Below are 18,030 nucleotides of genomic sequence, written 5' to 3'. Positions count from 1 at the left end.
TGGGTTGGATCCCAGGTCTGTGTCCAGACCCCTTTCCTCTGCTTCCAGGAGGCTAGGGGTACTTGGAGGTCTGGGACTTGCTGGCTGGGATTTTAGCCCAGGCTGGCCCTCTTGAGCAAGTAAGGAGGAAAGGAGGTTTCCTGGGTAATAGGGTATCTCTAGGCCTGTAGCTGTCCTGGGACCCCACAGGGTGTATTTACATCAGCTCTCAGTGTGGTCCAGCAACCTTGGAGCTGGTAGTGATTAAAGTGAGTCAAAGGTAACAATAGCCAGTTCTGCAGAAACAGTACCTTCTTGGCATAAGGATATGTTTGTGAACATAGCAGCATGCGTTTGGCAAAATGTGTGTCACTGACTGGCTCTGCCAGGTCCTGAGCTGAGCCTCTAACGAGACCCTGGCCCCTTGTTTGCCCAGGTCATTGCAAAGTAAGGGTGTGGCGAATTTTTAACTTGACAAAACTTTCTGTTCACACTTGTTCTGCTAATTTGCTCATTCATTTAGACATCTGTTCATTTCAATATTCGTCAGTTACATACTAGTCATCAGTTATTACATTTGGTGCTGGAGATACTGTGCGTCACAAGAAGTCCCTGCTTTCTTGGGTCCTGTGATCTCGTGAATACGGAAGACAGTGTGGTGTTCCTGGTGCAGAGGAAATGAAACAGCGTCACAGAGTGGGACAGACTGCGGGAGTGGTTGGGTAATCTGGGACCCTGCACCAGGAGGAAGCATGGAAGCGTGAGTGCCAGGACCCTCGAGGGGTGGCTGGGAACAGCAGCCTGGGCCTGGGACCCATCGATAATTCTAGCTCCCCCAACATTTATACTGTAATCAACCCCCTGAGAGGGACTCAGATGTGAAACAGTTGGCACTGACCTTGCCCCCTCCTCCATCCTCAAATGGAGTTGGGGTGCAGATGGGGGCATGTGAGCTAAAATTCTTATCTTTGGGGAGGGGAGGGTGTGTTTAGGAAGCCTGGTGAGGCCTTGGGGGTCACCTGGGACTTCCTCAGTTCAGTGGCCATCCAGTTCTGCACCGTGTAAGATTCAGTCCTTAGTGCCATGCTTTTGGTCACAGAACAGACTGAAAGACAGTGTTTTTTTTCAATGATATTTTAATCCACCCCACGTGCCAGAGTTGCAGCTTTTGGATTCCATGTAACACACAAAGCAGGAGTGCTGCCAACCTTTCTGAGCATTTCCGGTGTGCCTTACCTACCTTATCTTGTTCACCACCGCAACCAAACCGGTAGGACCTCTCTACCTCCATTTTACAGATTGGGAGACTGAGGCTTAGGAATACTTAGTGGTTTCCCCAAAGTCTGGCAGGTGACCGAGGCAGGGTTCAGTCCTAGAGATCAGCCCCCTAGCACGGCTCTTGGCCAGAGCAGGAGAGAAGGCTCTGGGGAGGCAGTCCACGTGACCTGCTTGCCAGCCCACCACCGCCGTCCACGTGGGCCCCAGGAAGGAGCGGTGTGTGGGGCGGGGCTGCCAGCTGGTCCTAGGCAGGCACTGGGGCGAGATGCCAGGGTCAGGAGGAGGTTGGGTGCAGGCCGAGTGGAGGCTGGGCTGGTGGGCCACGTGGCACTGTCACCTTGAACGGTGCACCTGGGGAGGGGACGTAGACAGGAAAGCAGGGTCTTCTGCACTCTGATGCACTTGAGACCTCGGGACGGTGCTCACTATGACTGTGAATCAGGGTGAGGCGGCCCTCAAGGCCTCCCAGCTGCACAACGTAGCCCTCCTGAAGTGGATTCTGGAAGCAGATGCACCTTCATACACGCTTCTGGCGCTTCCAGTGGGGCCTCACAGACTGGTCGAGCGCGGTCCAGTAGAAATGAATGGGAACCACAAAAACAAGCCACATAGGTAATTTTAAATAAAAAAAAAAAAAGTTAATTTAGCCACATTTTAAAAAAGTAAACATGAAGAGGTGAAGTTAATTTTACTGTTTTAACCCAATATAGACAAAAGATTATTTCAATGCGTGATCAATGTAAATAATTAAAAAAAATATATGATTAGGGACGTCCCTGGCAGTCCAGTAGTTAAGACTCCAGGCTAGGGATAGTTTACCTTTTTTTTGGTAGGGAGTCTTTGAAATCCAGCATATGTGCCCCGCTGACAGCCCTCCTCTGTGCCATCAGCCACACTGCAAGTGCTCAATGGCCATGTGAGGTGGCGGCCACCTCACCGGATGGGACACAGAGGGGCTGGTGCCATCACCATCTTCAGAAGGGGCATCTGGAGGCCGGAGGGAGGGAGGGGACTGGCCATGCTGGTGGGTTCAAGCCCCAGTTCCTGTAGGGCCTTCAGCTTCGGCTCCTTGGGGCTGGATTCGTTGGTCCCTGGGTGGGAGGTACGCGGACAGAATGGTGCCCGGGAGCCTGCGGCAGGCGGCACCGGATTTTTTCTTTATTTATTTTGGGCAGGAACCTGTACTGTTGCCTCCCCACCCTGTCACAACACTTCAGCTTTTTTACCCAGTGAATGGAATTCAAAGCTCCTGCCCCACCCGGGCGGACTCCAGAAGTGTGATTTTCATGTGGTTCCCTGTGGTGTCTTGTGACTGGCAGCTGATAAAGTGGAGAATACAGTGTTTCTCTACAGGAGGCTGCAGGCCTGGGCTGTTTGAGACACCTGTTGGTGGGGGGTGGGGGTGGGGGGTGTATCCTGTGGACCCTAAGGGTGGGCAAGAGAGAGCCTTTCCGCCCTGCAGGGGGGAGCCTCTCCAGCCCCTTTCCTCCAAGCTTGGATGGCTGTAGAGATGCCCCATCTGCCCACGGGTGGGCCTTGAGGCAGTTGGTCAATTACTCTGCCCTCTGCTGCCTCACAAGAGCTCCGGGCCAGGACCAGCTCCCTCCCTGCTGGGCCTACTGAGATCACGCTGTGCTGTTCAGGATGGCAAGAGGGCACAGTGCAGGCTGCGTCTAGCCAGCGGTCAGGCCAGAGGGGCTGGAGTGGGTGTCTGACCTACTGCTGCCACCTCTTCCCCTCTTGCTCTGCCTGCTGTGTGGCAGAGACGTTCCGATGAGTAGATCCATTATGAATTCACATTTCTATCAAGAGCCTGCTGTGTGCCAGTCCCTGTTCTAGACATTGGTGATACAGCATTGAACAAAACAACGAAAGTTCTTTGCAAGTGGGGCAGGGGATCTGAAATGTCAGGCACGGGGAGGGATTTGTGACCGGAAGGGGGAGAAGGTGGGTAGAGAGCTGAATGACTAGATATCAAGCCTGAGTCTCGAGGAAAAGCATTCCAGGCTGAAGGAACAGCCAGTGCAAAGGCCGAGAGGAGGGAGGGGTCTGGCCCAATCCAGAACAGCCAGGCCGTGCAGGTGGAGCAGAGTAAATGAGGGAGCGGGGAGGGCAGAGAGGTGCTGGCTGGGAGGTCATGTGCATTCTCACAGGTTAGAGGAGGGGCTTGGCCTTTCTCTCTGAGTCGATGGGAGCTGCAGAGGGTCTGAACTGAGGAGAGGTGATATAGATGACTCATCTATTCCAGAGAACTGCAGTTAGTTGACTACACCCAGGAGTGGCTGATTATAACACAGGAAGACTCCAGTGGCCTGTGTCCTCACCTCGCCTTACCTCGAAGTCGTATTAGTTACAGGAAACTCACCGTCCGGCTCGAGCCCCCTGGATAATGGCCGAGGACTCTAAGCTGCGAGGGCTCGCTGTGGGCCAGCTGGCACCGTCGAGATTCACACACCTTAACAGTCTGGAAACGTGGCCGGAGGCTCCCCAGAGGAGATGTTTGCCAGCAGGTGTAGCACAGTCCTACTCCTAGGTTCCAGAGGGGAGCCACGCACGTCCAGGGCCCAGGAGACCTGGCTTACCAGCCGAGGGCTGTTGGTTCCCTGCCAGTGAAGTGGCACGACCGTGAGAAAGTGAACGCAGTCTTTGCCTTCATGGCAAAGTGGAAATCTGGTGTCCAGATGGAGGGCGGGCGTAATCCCACGAGTACAGCTGCGGGCTTTGAAGACATGCTGGAGGGCTTCCAGGGGAGACGGGCGATGGGGGGGCCGGAGGCTGTGTCTCATGAGGAAGCCTGTCTGAGAAGGAACGCGGGAGGTTTCTCTGAGCTGTCATGAGCCTCTGAAGGACTTTGATGTGACAGAGGGCAACTTCCTCTAGTGGCTCCAGAGGGCTGCAGGTGGGCTTTCCAAGGAGCCTGGCGTCTTCACAGGATGGTTTCGGGCTGCTAGAGGGCAGGGTTAGAAGCGTGGCCTCTGGAGCTAAGCCCCTCAGGAGCTCGGCAGCCATGGGCAAGTTGCTGACCTTTTTCGCACCTCACCTCCTTGTCTCCACCATGGAGGTAATAACAGTGTTTAACTCGTAGGGTTGAGATCATGCTTGGACAGCCCTTGAAAATGCCTTGCAGAGTAGCTCTCAGCATTTGCTAATGTCTGGAGACACACTGGTTGTCAGAACTGGAGAGTGGGGGTCCCACTGGCGTCTAGTGGGTAGATGTCAAAGGCACTGGTAACCATCCTACGGTGCACAGCACAGCCCCCACGACGACAACTTATACCTGGTCCCTAAAGCAAAGGCAGTGAGGTTGGGACCCCCCGGTGTTGCACATAGTAAGTGCACAGTACATTTCAGGATCAGTAAGGCAGGTAGTACATTTTCAATCTCATCTTATTACTTGTGTGTCAGATGTTTATAAAACATCTGCTACGTTCTAGGCACCATAATAGAGTCTGAAGATATAAAGCACGCCTGGACCACGGAGGCCATAGCCTCATGTGCAAGATAAAAAACACATAATAATGTACTATAAAATTATATTATGTGATAAAGCATCTTCTCTAGTCTAGGTGCTCTGATAGACTCGTGGTATAAACAAGCTTCCAGTTTCGGAGGTCAGAGCGTGGTGGGGCAAACTGTGAAAATAGTAATTACATAATACAAAATTTTACTACCTGTTAGGGTGCTAAAATCAACATATGAACAATATTTTATGGGAAGGAAAACATTGCTTAAAATGTCGGAAAACACTTCATAGAGGAGGGGCTGTTTGATCTGATGCTACAGAAGGAGTGAGATGGTTGAGGGTGATGGTGGGGGCTGAGGGTCCTCCTGCTGGAGGAAAGCCCATGCAGAGGTGGGGTGAGGAAGAAGAAGGTGGCCCCTGCAATGTGCTTGGGAGGAGCTTGGAGATGTACCTGCAGGGCTTGTGGCCTGGGACTAGAGCATCCTGGTTGCCTCTAAAAAGCTTTGGTTTTTCATTGAAGGAATGGGAGCGATGGAAGCAGGAGAGTGGCTTGGTCCAAATTGTTTCTTAGAAAGATACCATGTTGGCAGTTCTGAAGAAGAGGCTTGAGTGAGGGAAGACTCGTGGTGAAGAGACCAGTTAGGAAGCGGATAAATTGGGTACGAATCAACCTGTGGTTCGAGAAGAGGAGATGAAGGCTGCTTTCCGAAGTACTTCTGAGGCTCTAGCCTATGTGGCCTTTACGCTGCGCTGCGCTTTTCAAGCTTTACGTCCCAGTGTCTCCCACAATGGTGAGTGCTTAGTGGGAGTTCAGCCAGCATTTGCTGGAATGAGAAACTGGGGGTAGAATGGATAGTGTGTAGTAGGGATGGCGTGAAGGCGAGGAAGATGTTGGGCAGATGAGCTGATGAGAGTGTGGGGTCTTTGTGGGGGGAGCGGGGAGATGTAGGTCCAGTCTTGGACGTGTTTCATATGAAGAATTTAAGATTATCCAGAGCGGGTGTGCAGTAGAAAATTAGAAATATTGGGATGGGATCTGGGAGAGAAATTACAGAGCTGAAAAAGAGCTTGAATCATCAGGGTTTGAGTAGCAGTTAAGCCTCTGAAAATGAATGAACCTGGCCTGTGAAAACGAGCAGAGGAAGAGTAGAGGTTCAAGGGCAGCTCCCTGGAGAATGCCAGCACTTAAAGGAAGTGGAGCTGGAGCCAGCACAGAGGAAACCTGGAAAGAGTCTTGACCTAGGAGCCAGGGAGGCATCAGCTGATGGTAGCAAAGGCTTCGGAGTACGAGGAGGAGTGAAAATAGACTTTTCTCAGGTTTGCCAATTAGGAGGCCACTGAAGGCTTCGGCAAGAGCAATTTCAGCATAAAAACAAGGGTGGGGATCGGGGGTGGGGTAGGGGCAGAGGGTTGAATGGGAAGTGAGGATGTAGCACAGATTAAGGCACTTGACCACTGGAGCTCCAGGCAGAGATGCCGAGGTAGCTTGAGGAGGAGACAGAGCCAGAGAGGAAGTTTGTTTCGTTTTAGGTACAGGGAGACTTGAGTATGTTTCTGAGTCAAAGGGAGTGCAGGAGTGGGGAGAGGTGGAAGCAGCAAGGCAGAGGGGGGTCGCCGGTTGGGAACAATGCTGGAAAGGTGGGCGGGGACCCAGTGTCCAGGTGGAGGGGTTAGGAGGGAGCAGGAGTGGCAAGTGAGTCTAGAGGTGGCAGGCAGCCAGCACCGGGTTTTCCCCGCAGCACCGAGGGACAGCGACATTGATTATGTGACTCTCTTGGAGTCTCTGAACCAGTAAGAACGGAGCCTATGTTTCTGCCCCACTGGTTTTCCCATCCCCCTCCCCAGGAACATTAAGCCACAGCCCTTTGATGGGCCCGAGGGCTTGGAGGGGCCTGGCGTCATGCCATGCCCGTGGGTTATGCCCGGTTCTGTTCTTCTTGGTACAGCGGGTACCTGTACTTGCTGTGTGAGGCTGGGAGTGCCAGGCAGCAGGAGGCCTCAGTTCCTCCCCCCCATCCTCCAGTTTTGCCCTTTGGCGAGTCTGGGGCCGGGCTCAGCAGCCTCGTTGCAACCGGGGACACCATGGTTCTTAGCAGAGTACCAGGAGGGCACACGGCCTTCCTGCCTTGGGGTCAGCTTTACCTAGCGGGTCAGGTGAGCCGGTCTCCTGGGCAGCTGGTGGCAGGCAGAGGTTGCTGCACCTTGGACACGAGTGGATCAGATTCCTGTTCTCCTGCCCAGGTACCCTGCTGTGACTTTTCTCCTGGCCTGGTGTCCCCAGGGGCTCAGGGATGTGTGGGACAGCTGCTGGGAGAAGGCTCCCAGTTGTCCTGAGACAGCAGCGGCCCAGGAAGCCCATGCTCCTGGAATCCTGGGGGCTGAGCTATCCTCTTGGCTTGGCCAGCCAGGGGAGGGGATAGGCGGATGACATCCCTGGGGGTCTCTCAGAGCAGACCCCAGGACGAGCCAGTCTGTTTAGCACAAGACCAGCACAGGTTTGGGAAAAAGTGCAGAACTTTACTGGGGAAGAGGTCAAAAAAGAGTAGTTGTCTTGTTGCTCAGGAACGATCACCTTCAACCACCAAAGGTCTCTTCCATCAAGGATAGCTGAGTCCTTGACTTTCAGTTACCGCGGAATACACTCCCCGGAGTGTTCTCCATCTTGGCTGCATGCTAGAATCACAAGAAAGGTGAGGGTTTTGTTTGTTTGGTTGGTTTTTAACCGGCCAATGCCTGGGCCTCACCCCCAACCAATTAAATAAGACTCTCGGAAAGTGGGGCCTAGACGTCAGTAAATGCTTCAGCTTCTCAGGTGACTGCCTTGTGCACCCAGCGCTGTGACCTACTGATAAAGGGAGATGGGGTGCGATGGACTGAATCCTGGTCAGAAAGGAGGACTGAGAGCATGGAGGGCAGGAGAGGATGCAGTTCATAATGTAAAGAAACGTGAGAGCCTGAAGGATCTAGTTTAGAGCTATGCAGCTCAAAGTGTGGTCCCAGGGGCTTCCTAGGTGGCGCAGTGGTTAAGAATCAGCCTGCCAATGCAGAGGTCACGGGTTCGATCCCAGCTCCAGGAAGATCCCACGTGCCGCGGAGCAACTAAGCCCGTGTGCCAAAAAAAAAAAAAAAAGTGTGGTCCCAGCCTAGCAGCAGGGCACCATCTGGGAGCTGGTTAGAATGTGGACCCATAACACCCACTGAGTCAGAATGTACACATCCAAGATTGAGAAGCCTGCTTTCACCATTATCCAGACCAGTGATTCTCAACCTTGGCTGGGTTAGAATTGCCCCAGGGTGCTTGAACACATTCCAGTGGTGGGCCACACCAGTTAAGTCAGAATCCCCATTCCCCAGGTATGGGGCTCAGGTACTGCAATCCTCCTGTTCAGCCAAGGTCAAGGACATCCATCTTGACAAGTGCTTCTTGAGCTTGAAGGTGCATGTGAGTCATCAAGGGATCTTACGCAAATGCAGGTTCTGATCTGTGCATCCGGAGGGGCCTGAGGTTGCACATTTCTAATACGGTCCCTGGTGAGGCTCGGGCTCTTGATCTGATAAATATATTTGAGTCACAAGCATGTATTAGACCAACTTCCCAGTGTTACAGCTGAAGAAACCGAGGGTTAGAGAGGGAAGAGTGACTCCCCCAGCATAACCCAACGTGTTATTCATTCTGTACTTGCTGAGAACTGGCTGTGTGTCAGGCAGCGTGCTAGATGCTGGGGCTCAAGCTGCGAATAAATAGACCCGATTCCTACCCTCACAGAGAGCAAGTAACGAAACGAATTACAGATCAGAAACGTGTGAAGGGGATGAGGTGGTAGGGCATGACTTGGCAATTGCCATGGGTAGGTCGGGAAGGCAGCCATCCCTGGGAAAGCAATCCGTCTTGACTTTCACTGGGGTCTGCTGATTACAACTCTAGAACTTTTCTTTACTGGGCAGGACCATCCCCCATCCCCACTGGGATTCAGACATGGGCCCTCCTGACCCTACTGAGAACATCTGGCTCTGGTCTCCACCCCTCTCCCCTCCCCCCACCTGGCTTTCTCTTCCCCCTCAACACTCTCAGTCTTGGGTATTTGTGGACTCAGGGTGGAGCCTGGGGAGTGCCCCTGGGAGCAGAGCGTCAACTCCATAATAGGACAGTATTCAGGATAATTGATTTACGGCTGCTAACAAAAACCAGACCTTATCTAGATGCGGTCCCCCAACCACTGAGAAAGTTTGAGGTTTTTCATTTATCCCCAGGAAAGCACAAGCACTAGGGCTTCCCTCCCTTTCCTGATTCATCAAAAACATCGCATGGGGGCTTGCCTGGTGGCTCAGTGGTTAATAATTTGCCTGCCAATGCAGGAAACACGGGTTCAATCCCTGGTCCGGGAAGATCCCGCATGCCGAGAAGCAGCTAAGCCTGTGTGCTACAACTACTGAGCCTGTGCTCTAGAGCCCACGAGCCACAACTACTGAAGTCCGTGTGCCTAGAGCCCGTGCTCCACAACAAGAGAAGCCACCGCAATGAGAAACCTGTGCACCACAATGAAAAGTAGCCCCCGGTCGCCGCAACTAGAGAAAGCCCGTGCATAGTCAACGAAGAACCGATGCAGCCAATAAATTAATTAATTAATTAATTAAAAAGCATCACATGAGCTGCTTGTGAAAATGCCCATCCCAGGTCCCACGCCCAGGTGACCGAAGCAGCCCCAGGAAAGGGCCCTGGAATCTGTGTTTAGTATGTGGCCTATGTGATTCCTATGACCCAGATTACTGGGGAAGACATCATGGAGAGGAAAAACTGGCACTCTGCGTCCCAGGCCTCGTTGTGTGGCTGTGGAAGCTGTAGACATTTCTTCCCGGGAACTCAGAAGCACGGCCCTCAGCTGGGTTTGTGATCGGAGGAACCTCTGTTTATATGCATGTACAACTCACCCCTCCCACAGCCCTGTCCTTACCCGAAAGGGTCTCCTGTCTCCTCTGTGACCAACCAGACCCTTCTCACTCCCCGTGCTCCTATTCACACAGCCTGCACTGAATTTCCCCCATGCACCTGGGTGGTGAGGGCTTGGACACTGCGCTCAGCCAGAGTCTAGAAGTGTTGCAGGAGGCTTCGTGGACCATCTGGTGGCCCCACCCTCACCCCAGGGTTTGGCCTGAGCAGATCTATTTGGGTGGAATAGTGGGAGATTGATGATAGAGTTGTGGACGGTGGCCAGAACCAAGGGAATGCCTTGGATGTGGAGAAAAGATAACCTTCAGTTGTGTAAAATGTGAATCATGCCCTTGTACAGTTAGCTTAAATTTCATGCAGAAAATGGGTGGAGGTACCATTTGCTTCCTGGAGCTGGCCCTTGTGAGGTCAAAGTGAGATAGAGGGCAAAGTGAGGGGCGCCATGCCGGGGAAGCTGGGGTAGGCCGATCTGGCCTCAGACTCAGTTTGTGAGGGGTGGGACTTGGTTTCCCTTTCCGGGGCCCAGGACCCACCTGGACCGCTGATGCTGCCTTTGAGGGGTTAGGGAGACGTCCAGGGTTAGAAGAGCTGCTCCCTGGGTGGCCGCCCTGGAAGCAGCTTTGTGTTTTCTGGAGGCGGGAAGAGGCAGGTTGTGGGTGTGCCCTGCTCCAGCGACTTGGTGAGTGCTTGTGGCGCCGACAGACACCTGTGACTCCCACCTTCTAGGTGGCCCGAGGCAGCAGGGATGACAGCTCTCCCCAGGAACCCTGGCACCTGAGAAACATGATCAGCAAGTCCCGTGAGTATCTGCCAAGAGCTCCCCCACCCCGAGGGGTGGGCTCCCCAGAAGCAGTCTTGAGCATCATCCTGGAACCCCCCGGGGGGTATGGAGGGACAGACATGGAGCCAGGCCCCCCACGCACCCTTCATCTTGAAGGACAGCAGAAACACTCAGGTCCAAGCCCCAAGCCAGAGGACTATGGCCAGGCGAGGGCCTGCTTTGAGCTGGGGTTGCAGGGGCCCCACATGGGGCAGATGAGGAGGTGGCCTGGGGCTGTGCCTGCCAGTGTCTGCCTCCAGCTCTCCTGTGCATTCGCCCTTCAGGCTGGAAGCTCCTGGCCATGCTGGCTCTGGTCCTGGTCGTCATGGTGTGGTATTCCATCTCCCGAGAAGACAGGTACACTGAGCTGTGAGTCCACCTTTCATGTCCTTCTGTGGGTCCTTCTCAGGAACGGGACTCAGGGATGAAGCATCACGGGGTGGGGTCCTAGTGGATGGGACAGAGGGGTTCAGAAAGCCAGGGCATGGCCTCTCCCTCACACTACTAGCACAGAATCCTTCTGTGAGGGGAGCTGGCGGGTTTGGAGGGGTGGTGTCTAGGATGACTTCTCGGGTCCCTCACCCAAGGAATTCAGGAGAAGGAAGAGCTGGGTTCGCAATGATTTGGTCTCCAAGTGGGAGTTGGGCTGACATGATTCCAGCCTGTGAGTCGCTTTCCAGGGCCTTGGGGCCTTTGTGCCCTGGGAGGAGGTGGGGGCTGCCTGGGATGCTGGCCCCTGGGCCCAGGAGGTCTGACTGGAGCTCCTGCCTCCTCTCCTTTTCTGTCTCCAGTTTTTATTTTCCCATCCCAGGGAAGAAGGAGCCATGCCTCCAGGGTGAGGCAGAGAGGATGGCTTCCAAGCTCTTTGGCAAGTAAGTATGTGAGGATGAGGGGTGGGCCTGGGTGCCGGCTAGATGGAGGGAACTGTGCTGGTGGACGTGGGTCAGGTGAAGCCGGTGAGGGAGGGAGAGGCCTTGGCCGTGTACACATAACATTAGTCAGTGGCCTGACCCCGTTTCTGGCATCAAGAGTAATCCCTTTCTCATCCTCACCCTGCCACCTTGGTGCAGCTACTCCCGAGAACAGCCCGTCTTCCTGCAGCTTAAGGATTATTTCTGGGTCAAGACGCCATCTGCCTACGAGTTGCCCTACGGGACCAAGGGGAGTGGTAAGTACCCAGCCGGTGGGGTGGGAACAGTGGGCTTACCTTGGCCACACTGCGTCTTGTTCTTTGCTGTCTACAGCCCCAGCGCCCAAGGTCTCAGCCAGGCCCAGACACTGGGGTCAGGGGAGGGAGGGTTGGCAGCCTTTGGAGAGCTAGCTGTAGTGATCAGCCCCTTCCATTCCGGTTCTTTTGTAGAAGACCTGCTCCTCCGGGTGCTAGCCATCACCAGCTACTCCATTCCAGAGAGCATCCAGAGGTAAGGAGACACTCCTTCCTGCCCCAGTGTGAAACAGTCATGGTCCAGCACCTGCCAGTGAGCCTGCCTGTCTCCAGGGGAGGCGAGTACGCCAGTCCCCACGGCAGCTGAGCCTGGGCATCCGGCTGCTAGAGTGGGCAGAGGCTGCTGAGGGTACTGCCGTGGTAATAGACCAGCCTGGGCAGTAGTCGGGGGCCCTGAAATGGGATTTTTTCTAGGTACTTCCCAGACATCTTCTCTCCTGTCCTGCTCTCTCTCCCGTGCTCTGCTCAGTTTCTTCTCCTTGGAATCCCAGGGCTGCAGAGTCAGCGTGAGCAGAAGCAGGGCTCCTTGGAGATGTGCATGGGGACCAGGGGCTGAGGGGGCCTGGGCAGACTGGGGGCAGGAGAGTGAAGCAGGGGCTGCTTCTGGGTCTCACCACCCTGTTCCCGTGACAGCCTCAAGTGCCGCCGCTGTGTGGTCGTGGGGAACGGGCATCGGCTGCGCAACAGCTCGCTGGGAGAGGCCATCAACAAGTACGACATGGTCATCAGGTCTGTATGACTTCCCTTCCCTCTTCCGTTTGGGGTCAATGGTAAACAGACCCCATGGGGCTCTAGGTGACGGGCATCCTCTTCCCTGCCTCCCAGGTTAAACAGCGCCCCGGTGGCTGGCTACGAGCAGGACGTGGGCTCCAAGACTACCATGCGTCTCTTCTACCCTGAATCCGCCCACTTCAACCCCAAAGTGGAGGACAACCCAGACACACTCCTCGTCATGGTAGCTTTCAAGGCCATGGACTTCCACTGGATTGAGAGCATCCTGAGCGACAAGAAGCGAGTAAGTGGGGAGACTGGTGGGGAGAGGTTGCTGTCCGGGATAGGGATGCCGCCTGGGCCACTCCCTCCTGCTCCATCACGTGTGCCCCGCGGTCCTCAGGAGCCAGGGAGGGGAAGGCATGAGCTTGGGGTTCTACTGCAGGAGTCAGGCAGCAGCAGCCAAGGGCACTCCAAGCTTGAGGCTGCTTGGGACAGGAAAGCTGCCAAAATATGTTTGCCAGTGAGAAGCCTGGGAGCAGAGGGACCAGTCGGTAGTCATCTCCCAGAGGCAGGTTGGAACAGTCGAGAGCTCTGTCCTTCTAGGTGGACCTCAGAATGTCCACTGTCTCTTTGCCATCTGGTTGACTGCTGAACTGTCCAACTGTCCATTTTTTGCTAAGTGTTTGGCTAGCCCAGCTAGCTGCATGAACATCCTTGGAAGTGGGCAATGGTTGGACCCCATACTCTACACACCATCCTGGCCTCCCCTGGGGGATGTCCTGCTCTCCTCTCCCTGCTCCTGTCCTCCACCCCCTCCCACTCTGGTGTGAGCCTCCCCTTACCCCACACTCCCGAGGCCTGTGCCATCAACACATGGACCCTGTCCCCTGGAGGACCCCCCCGCCCCACCCCCCTGCGCTGGACTCGAGAAACAGGTTTTGACTCACTCCCCTCTCTCCCTCCCATCCCCACCTACCTAGGTGCGAAAGGGCTTCTGGAAACAGCCTCCCCTCATCTGGGACGTCGACCCCAAACAGATTCGGGTTCTCAACCCCTTCTTCATGGAGATTGCAGCTGACAAACTGCTGAGCCTGCCCATACAGCAGCCACACAAGATTAAGCAGGTGATGATGGGCTGCAGACAGACAGGAAGCCAGAGGGTTGGGGCTCTGGGTGGTAAGTGGGCGGGACTTCCTAGAGGCTCAGGAAGACATGGAGGACCCCAGGCGAGGGGGAAACAATAGCAGAGACTGCAGCTTGCATCTGGGTAACATAACACACAGCCCCCAGGCACACACCTGTAATCGGAGGCAGGTATTCTGGCTCTTAAAGCAAGAGGGGAAGGCACACACTCTTGAGATACCCCGGGGCATCTCCAAAGCAGAGTCAGGGAAGGTGTTTTTAGGGCTTGGGGGCTACAGGGAAAGGATAGTTTTGGCAGGTGCTGATCAAAATTTGTGCACTGGGGATCTGCTGGGACAGTCAGTAGTCTTTTTTATTTTTTTTTGCTGTGCCGCACAGTTTGTGGGATGTTAGTTCCCGACCAGGGATTGAACCTGTACCCTTGGCAGTGAGAGTGCAGGGTCCTAACTGCTGGATTGCCAGGGAATTCTTATCTTTCGAACACGAGCCCAGCCCGAGCCCTGCAGTTATTGTTTGATCACTATCAGTGATCGATCTCGGAACAGATTGGTCTAAAGGAGTTAAAGGAATGTGAAGTTGCAGCTGGTCCTGTGTATCGTGGTTTGGTAGGAGTGTGGCACTCTGGGGAGTCAGGGTACAATTTGCAAGTTATGGTTTTGGTTTCGGCTCTCAGGGCCCTAGTGGTCTTTGGCCAGCGGACACCCCAGGTAGCTTCCCAAGCAGGTACTTGCACCTTGTCTTTGAGCCCTCAGAGAGGCTGTGTGGGGTCGGAGACAGAAGTAATGATCAGATGTAGACAGGATGCGTGGTGCCACTTGCTGTATGGCCTTGGGCCAGTAAACCACTCAGAGCCTTGGTTTTCTTATCTGTGTGATGGGGAAAATATTAGTCCTGACCTTTTAAAGCCATTCTAGAATTTTAAAAGATAATTAGGTAATGTGCTTCTCATGGAGATTGGCATACTGTGAATACTCAATAAATATTTGCCAAGTTTTGAATGAATGATTTTTTGGGGTGGGGAGGGGGAGGGGTGGCTACACTGCTCGGCTTGTGGGATCTCAGTTCCCCAACCAGGGACTGAATTCGGGCCATGGCAGTGAAAGCCTGGACTCCTGACCACTAGGCCACCAGGAACTCCCCATGGTTTTATTCTTTACCGTCTGCAAGGATTCAGCTTCCTATGATGCATGCCTGCTTTTGTGACTGTGCAGTGCCAGGCCCCGAGTCTGCATGCATGCGGGGGGAGTAAGACCTGCTCTCATGCTTAGGAAACTGGGCCTAGCAGAATAAACGCGCAGGTTGTAGCCTGGGGTAGGAGGGGCATCCGCCCTCTGCTTGGGGCTATCTGGAGGTGGAACCACCGGAAGAGGTGGGACTGGAGTTGGGCCTTAAGAGGTCATGGGGCCCACTGAGCAGAGAATTGGGGGAAGGTATTTGATTCAGCAAGACCAAACAATGCCCCTGGCACTGAGTTCTAGCACACATGGAGTTGGGTGGGGGGCAGCAAGGAGGAGTTTTATGCCCCTGAGTGGGAAGGCTGGAGGGGGAAGCAGATTAGGACCAGAAGCCAGCTCCTGGCAGGAGGAAGGGGAGAGGAAGGGATGGACTTGCTATCTGTGTTAGTTTCCTGTCACTGCCTAAAAAATTACCACAGTTTAGAGGCTTAAAACAACACCCATGTGTTGGCTCATAGTTCCGGAGGTCAGATGGCCAGCACAGCATGGCTGGATTCTCTGCTTAGGGTATACAAGGCTGAAATCAAGTTGGCAGCCGGGCTGCGTGCTTGTCTGGAGGCTCAGAGGGGGAAGTTTGCTTCCAAGTTCATTCGTGTTGTTGAAAGTATTTGGTTTCTTGTGGTTGCAGGACCAAGGTCCCCATTTCCTGGCTGGTTTTCAGCTTAGGGGTGGTACCCTCAGCCCGTAAGAGCTGCCCGCATACCTTGCTGTCTGGCCCCTCCATCTTCAGGCCAGGAACGCATGATAAATCCTTCATGTGCTTCACATCTCTCACTTCCTCCCCTGCTAATCTCTAGACCCAGATGTCAAAGCTCATGAGATTAGGTCAAGCCCACCAGGACTATCTATCTTACAGTCCACTGTGCAAAATGAAGCAATATAACACAATGTAATATATGTCATCATAGTCATAGGTTACACTTACTCTCAAGGGCAAGGGTCATTGGGGTCATCTTAGAATTCTCCTGCTACAGCACTTATTTTCAGGTGAAATTGAGAAATTTATGACAATTCTAGGTTTCTAGCACAGCTGGGTGGATGGTACTATGTTTAACAATTACAGGCATACAGAGGAGAGGAGAGTTTGCTACAAGGTGCTACATGCATGGTTTGGCAGAGGCCTGAACTGGATGAGATAACACACTGGTGGTAAAAGCAACAGGGCTGAAACGGAAGGCCGGGGCAGGAAGTGACTGATGAGAGAATAGGAAAGCTCAGAAAGCGATGCTGGGGAACACCTGGCCTCAGGCATTCTCAGGAGGTCTGGGGAGTAGCTGGCTGATGGGTCAGGAAGGCGGGCATCCCGGATGAGGAAGGCCGTTTGTGCGATTAGAATGTCAGGTGGGCCATCCCAGGGGATGAGTCGGGGGCGGAGAAAGTGAGGTCCTCATAGCAGCCCATACAGTGGGGGCTGGGGGGGTCCTGCTGTCCCCACTTTACAGGAGGGAGAGCCTGCCCTCAGGAAGGGAACACAGCCTGGAAGCGTGGGAGCCTCGGGGCTTCCAGAAGAGGTGAGGTTCTCTAAGATGGAGAGCAGAATCTTTCCAGTTCTTGGGTGACTTGTTTAACAGTTGTAAGCCTCAGTTCCTCATCTGGAAAATGGGGCTAATGATAGTCTCTACCTCCGAGTGTTTTTGTGAGGACTGGATGAGATGACGTTCGGAGTAAGATACTTAGCGTCGCGTCTGGCACAGATCACGTGCTGAGAAAGTCACAGATGTTATTATTATCGTGGTCATTTCTGTCATCCTGATTGCCGTCATCGTCCCCAGGGCACAAGCCCTCCCCAGATGTGTTGAGCTGTGGTTTGCAGTATGGGAGCCACGAGCCACAGCTCACGGGGTCTTAGTTCCCCGACCAGGGACCGAACCCAGGCCCTTGGCAGTGAGAGTGCGGAGACCTAACCCCTGGACCGCCAGGGAATTCCCCACATGTGGCTATTTAAATTTAAATTTTAATTAACTTTGAATAAAATAAAAAGTTCAGTTCCTCAGCTGTGTGAGCCCTATGTGGCTCGTGGCTGCTGTAAAGGACAGCACAGGTGAAGAATATTTCCATGATACGAGAAGATTCTCTTGCAGAGTGCTGGCCTAGAGGTGCTGAAAGAAACAGGCTCCCTCTAATACCTGCCCCACGCCTTGTCCCCCAGAAGCCTACCACGGGGCTGTTGGCCATCACCCTGGCCCTCCACCTCTGTGACCTGGTGCATATTGCTGGCTTCGGCTACCCAGATGCCCACCACAAGAAGCAGTCCATTCACTACTATGAGTATATCACGCTCAAGTCCATGGTGGTAAGTGGTCCCTGCTGTTGAACGGGTGGGGGGACACTGAGTGAGGGAGGGTGGTGCCAGAGGCCCGGAGCTGGCTCACCATGAGGCCACGCACAGAGTCAGAACTGGAACCAAGGCGTCTGGACTCCCAGGCCGGTGTTCTCTGTATTCCGTCTTCCTTCTGAGAGCTGGCACAGCGAATGGAGCCCCCGGGGTGTGGGGTCACGGGGATGGCCAGCGAGCTGCCTAGGGGTTCCTCAGTTTGCTTCCTTGGCTGTCTCCACAGTGGTCAGGCCACAATGTCTCCCAAGAGGCCCTGGCCATCAAGCGGATGCTGGAGATCGGAGCGGTCAAGAACCTCACTTACTTCTGACTTGGGCAGGAGCCGTACCCGTCCGTCTGCTCACCCGGCTGAGCGGCCCCCACCCACGGCTATGGGGGTGCCTGGTACCAGCATGACCCGCTTGGACTCACCCTCCCCTGTGTGGGGAGGAGGCCAGGTCTGAGGCGAGGCCGTGCCCCTGGCTGCTCTGGTAGAGGCCAGATCGAGTCAAGGTGGAGGCCCTGGGGCAGCAGGAGCCCGGTCAAGGTGCAGAGTCTTGTTGCCATGGCATCCCCTCTCTGTGCCAGGAGATTATTTAATGGGCTATTTAATTAAGGGGTAGGAACGTGCTGTGGGCTGGCCCCATGGCATCCAGAAAAGGGGGCATATTACAGTGTTCTGCTCACTTTTTACACAAACAAAAGTGATGGACCCACTACAGCCTAAACCCAGAGAAGTCCTCCCAGGAGGGTAAGGCATCTGGAGTGGGCGGTGCCCAGAGTGGGTGGTGCCCTCCAGAGAAGGGCTGCTCCCTCCCAGCAGGCATGGGAAGAGCACTGGCACAGGGGTTCCATGGAGGAGGGGACCTAAAAGGGGTTTCAGACATTAAACTATTTTTCCTAAAACAGAA

At 54.2% G+C, this 18,030-nt stretch overlaps 1 protein-coding gene across 4 annotated transcripts in view; it reads left to right on the top strand.

The window, feature by feature from the left end:
* The window catches only part of ST3GAL4 (ST3 beta-galactoside alpha-2,3-sialyltransferase 4), a 34,146-nt gene extending 16,116 nt beyond the window's left edge, over positions 1-18,030 (top strand). For 2 of the 4 annotated variants that reach the window (XM_057750386.1, XM_057750388.1), the window contains exons 2-11: positions 10,395-10,467; positions 10,773-10,857; positions 11,280-11,360; positions 11,559-11,656; positions 11,849-11,909; positions 12,347-12,442; positions 12,539-12,728; positions 13,408-13,551; positions 16,955-17,098; positions 17,364-18,030. In XM_057750386.1, the coding sequence (XP_057606369.1) occupies positions 10,452-10,467; positions 10,773-10,857; positions 11,280-11,360; positions 11,559-11,656; positions 11,849-11,909; positions 12,347-12,442; positions 12,539-12,728; positions 13,408-13,551; positions 16,955-17,098; positions 17,364-17,450 (1,002 nt within the window). In that variant the 5' untranslated portion in view covers positions 10,395-10,451 and the 3' untranslated portion in view covers positions 17,451-18,030. Of the gene's footprint in view, positions 1-5,241; positions 5,512-10,394; positions 10,468-10,772; positions 10,858-11,279; positions 11,361-11,558; positions 11,657-11,848; positions 11,910-12,346; positions 12,443-12,538; positions 12,729-13,407; positions 13,552-16,954; positions 17,099-17,363 lie in introns of those variants that run through there. The other 2 variants (XM_057750385.1, XM_057750384.1) reach the window with 2 other exon arrangements.

The sequence above is a fragment of the Hippopotamus amphibius genome, chromosome 9 (genome assembly GCF_030028045.1).
Source record: "Hippopotamus amphibius kiboko isolate mHipAmp2 chromosome 9, mHipAmp2.hap2, whole genome shotgun sequence".
NCBI classification, from domain to species: Eukaryota; Metazoa; Chordata; class Mammalia; order Artiodactyla; family Hippopotamidae; genus Hippopotamus; species Hippopotamus amphibius.
Note: the sequence above shows the minus strand (reverse complement) of the source record. Positions and strands in the feature narration are given on the sequence as shown.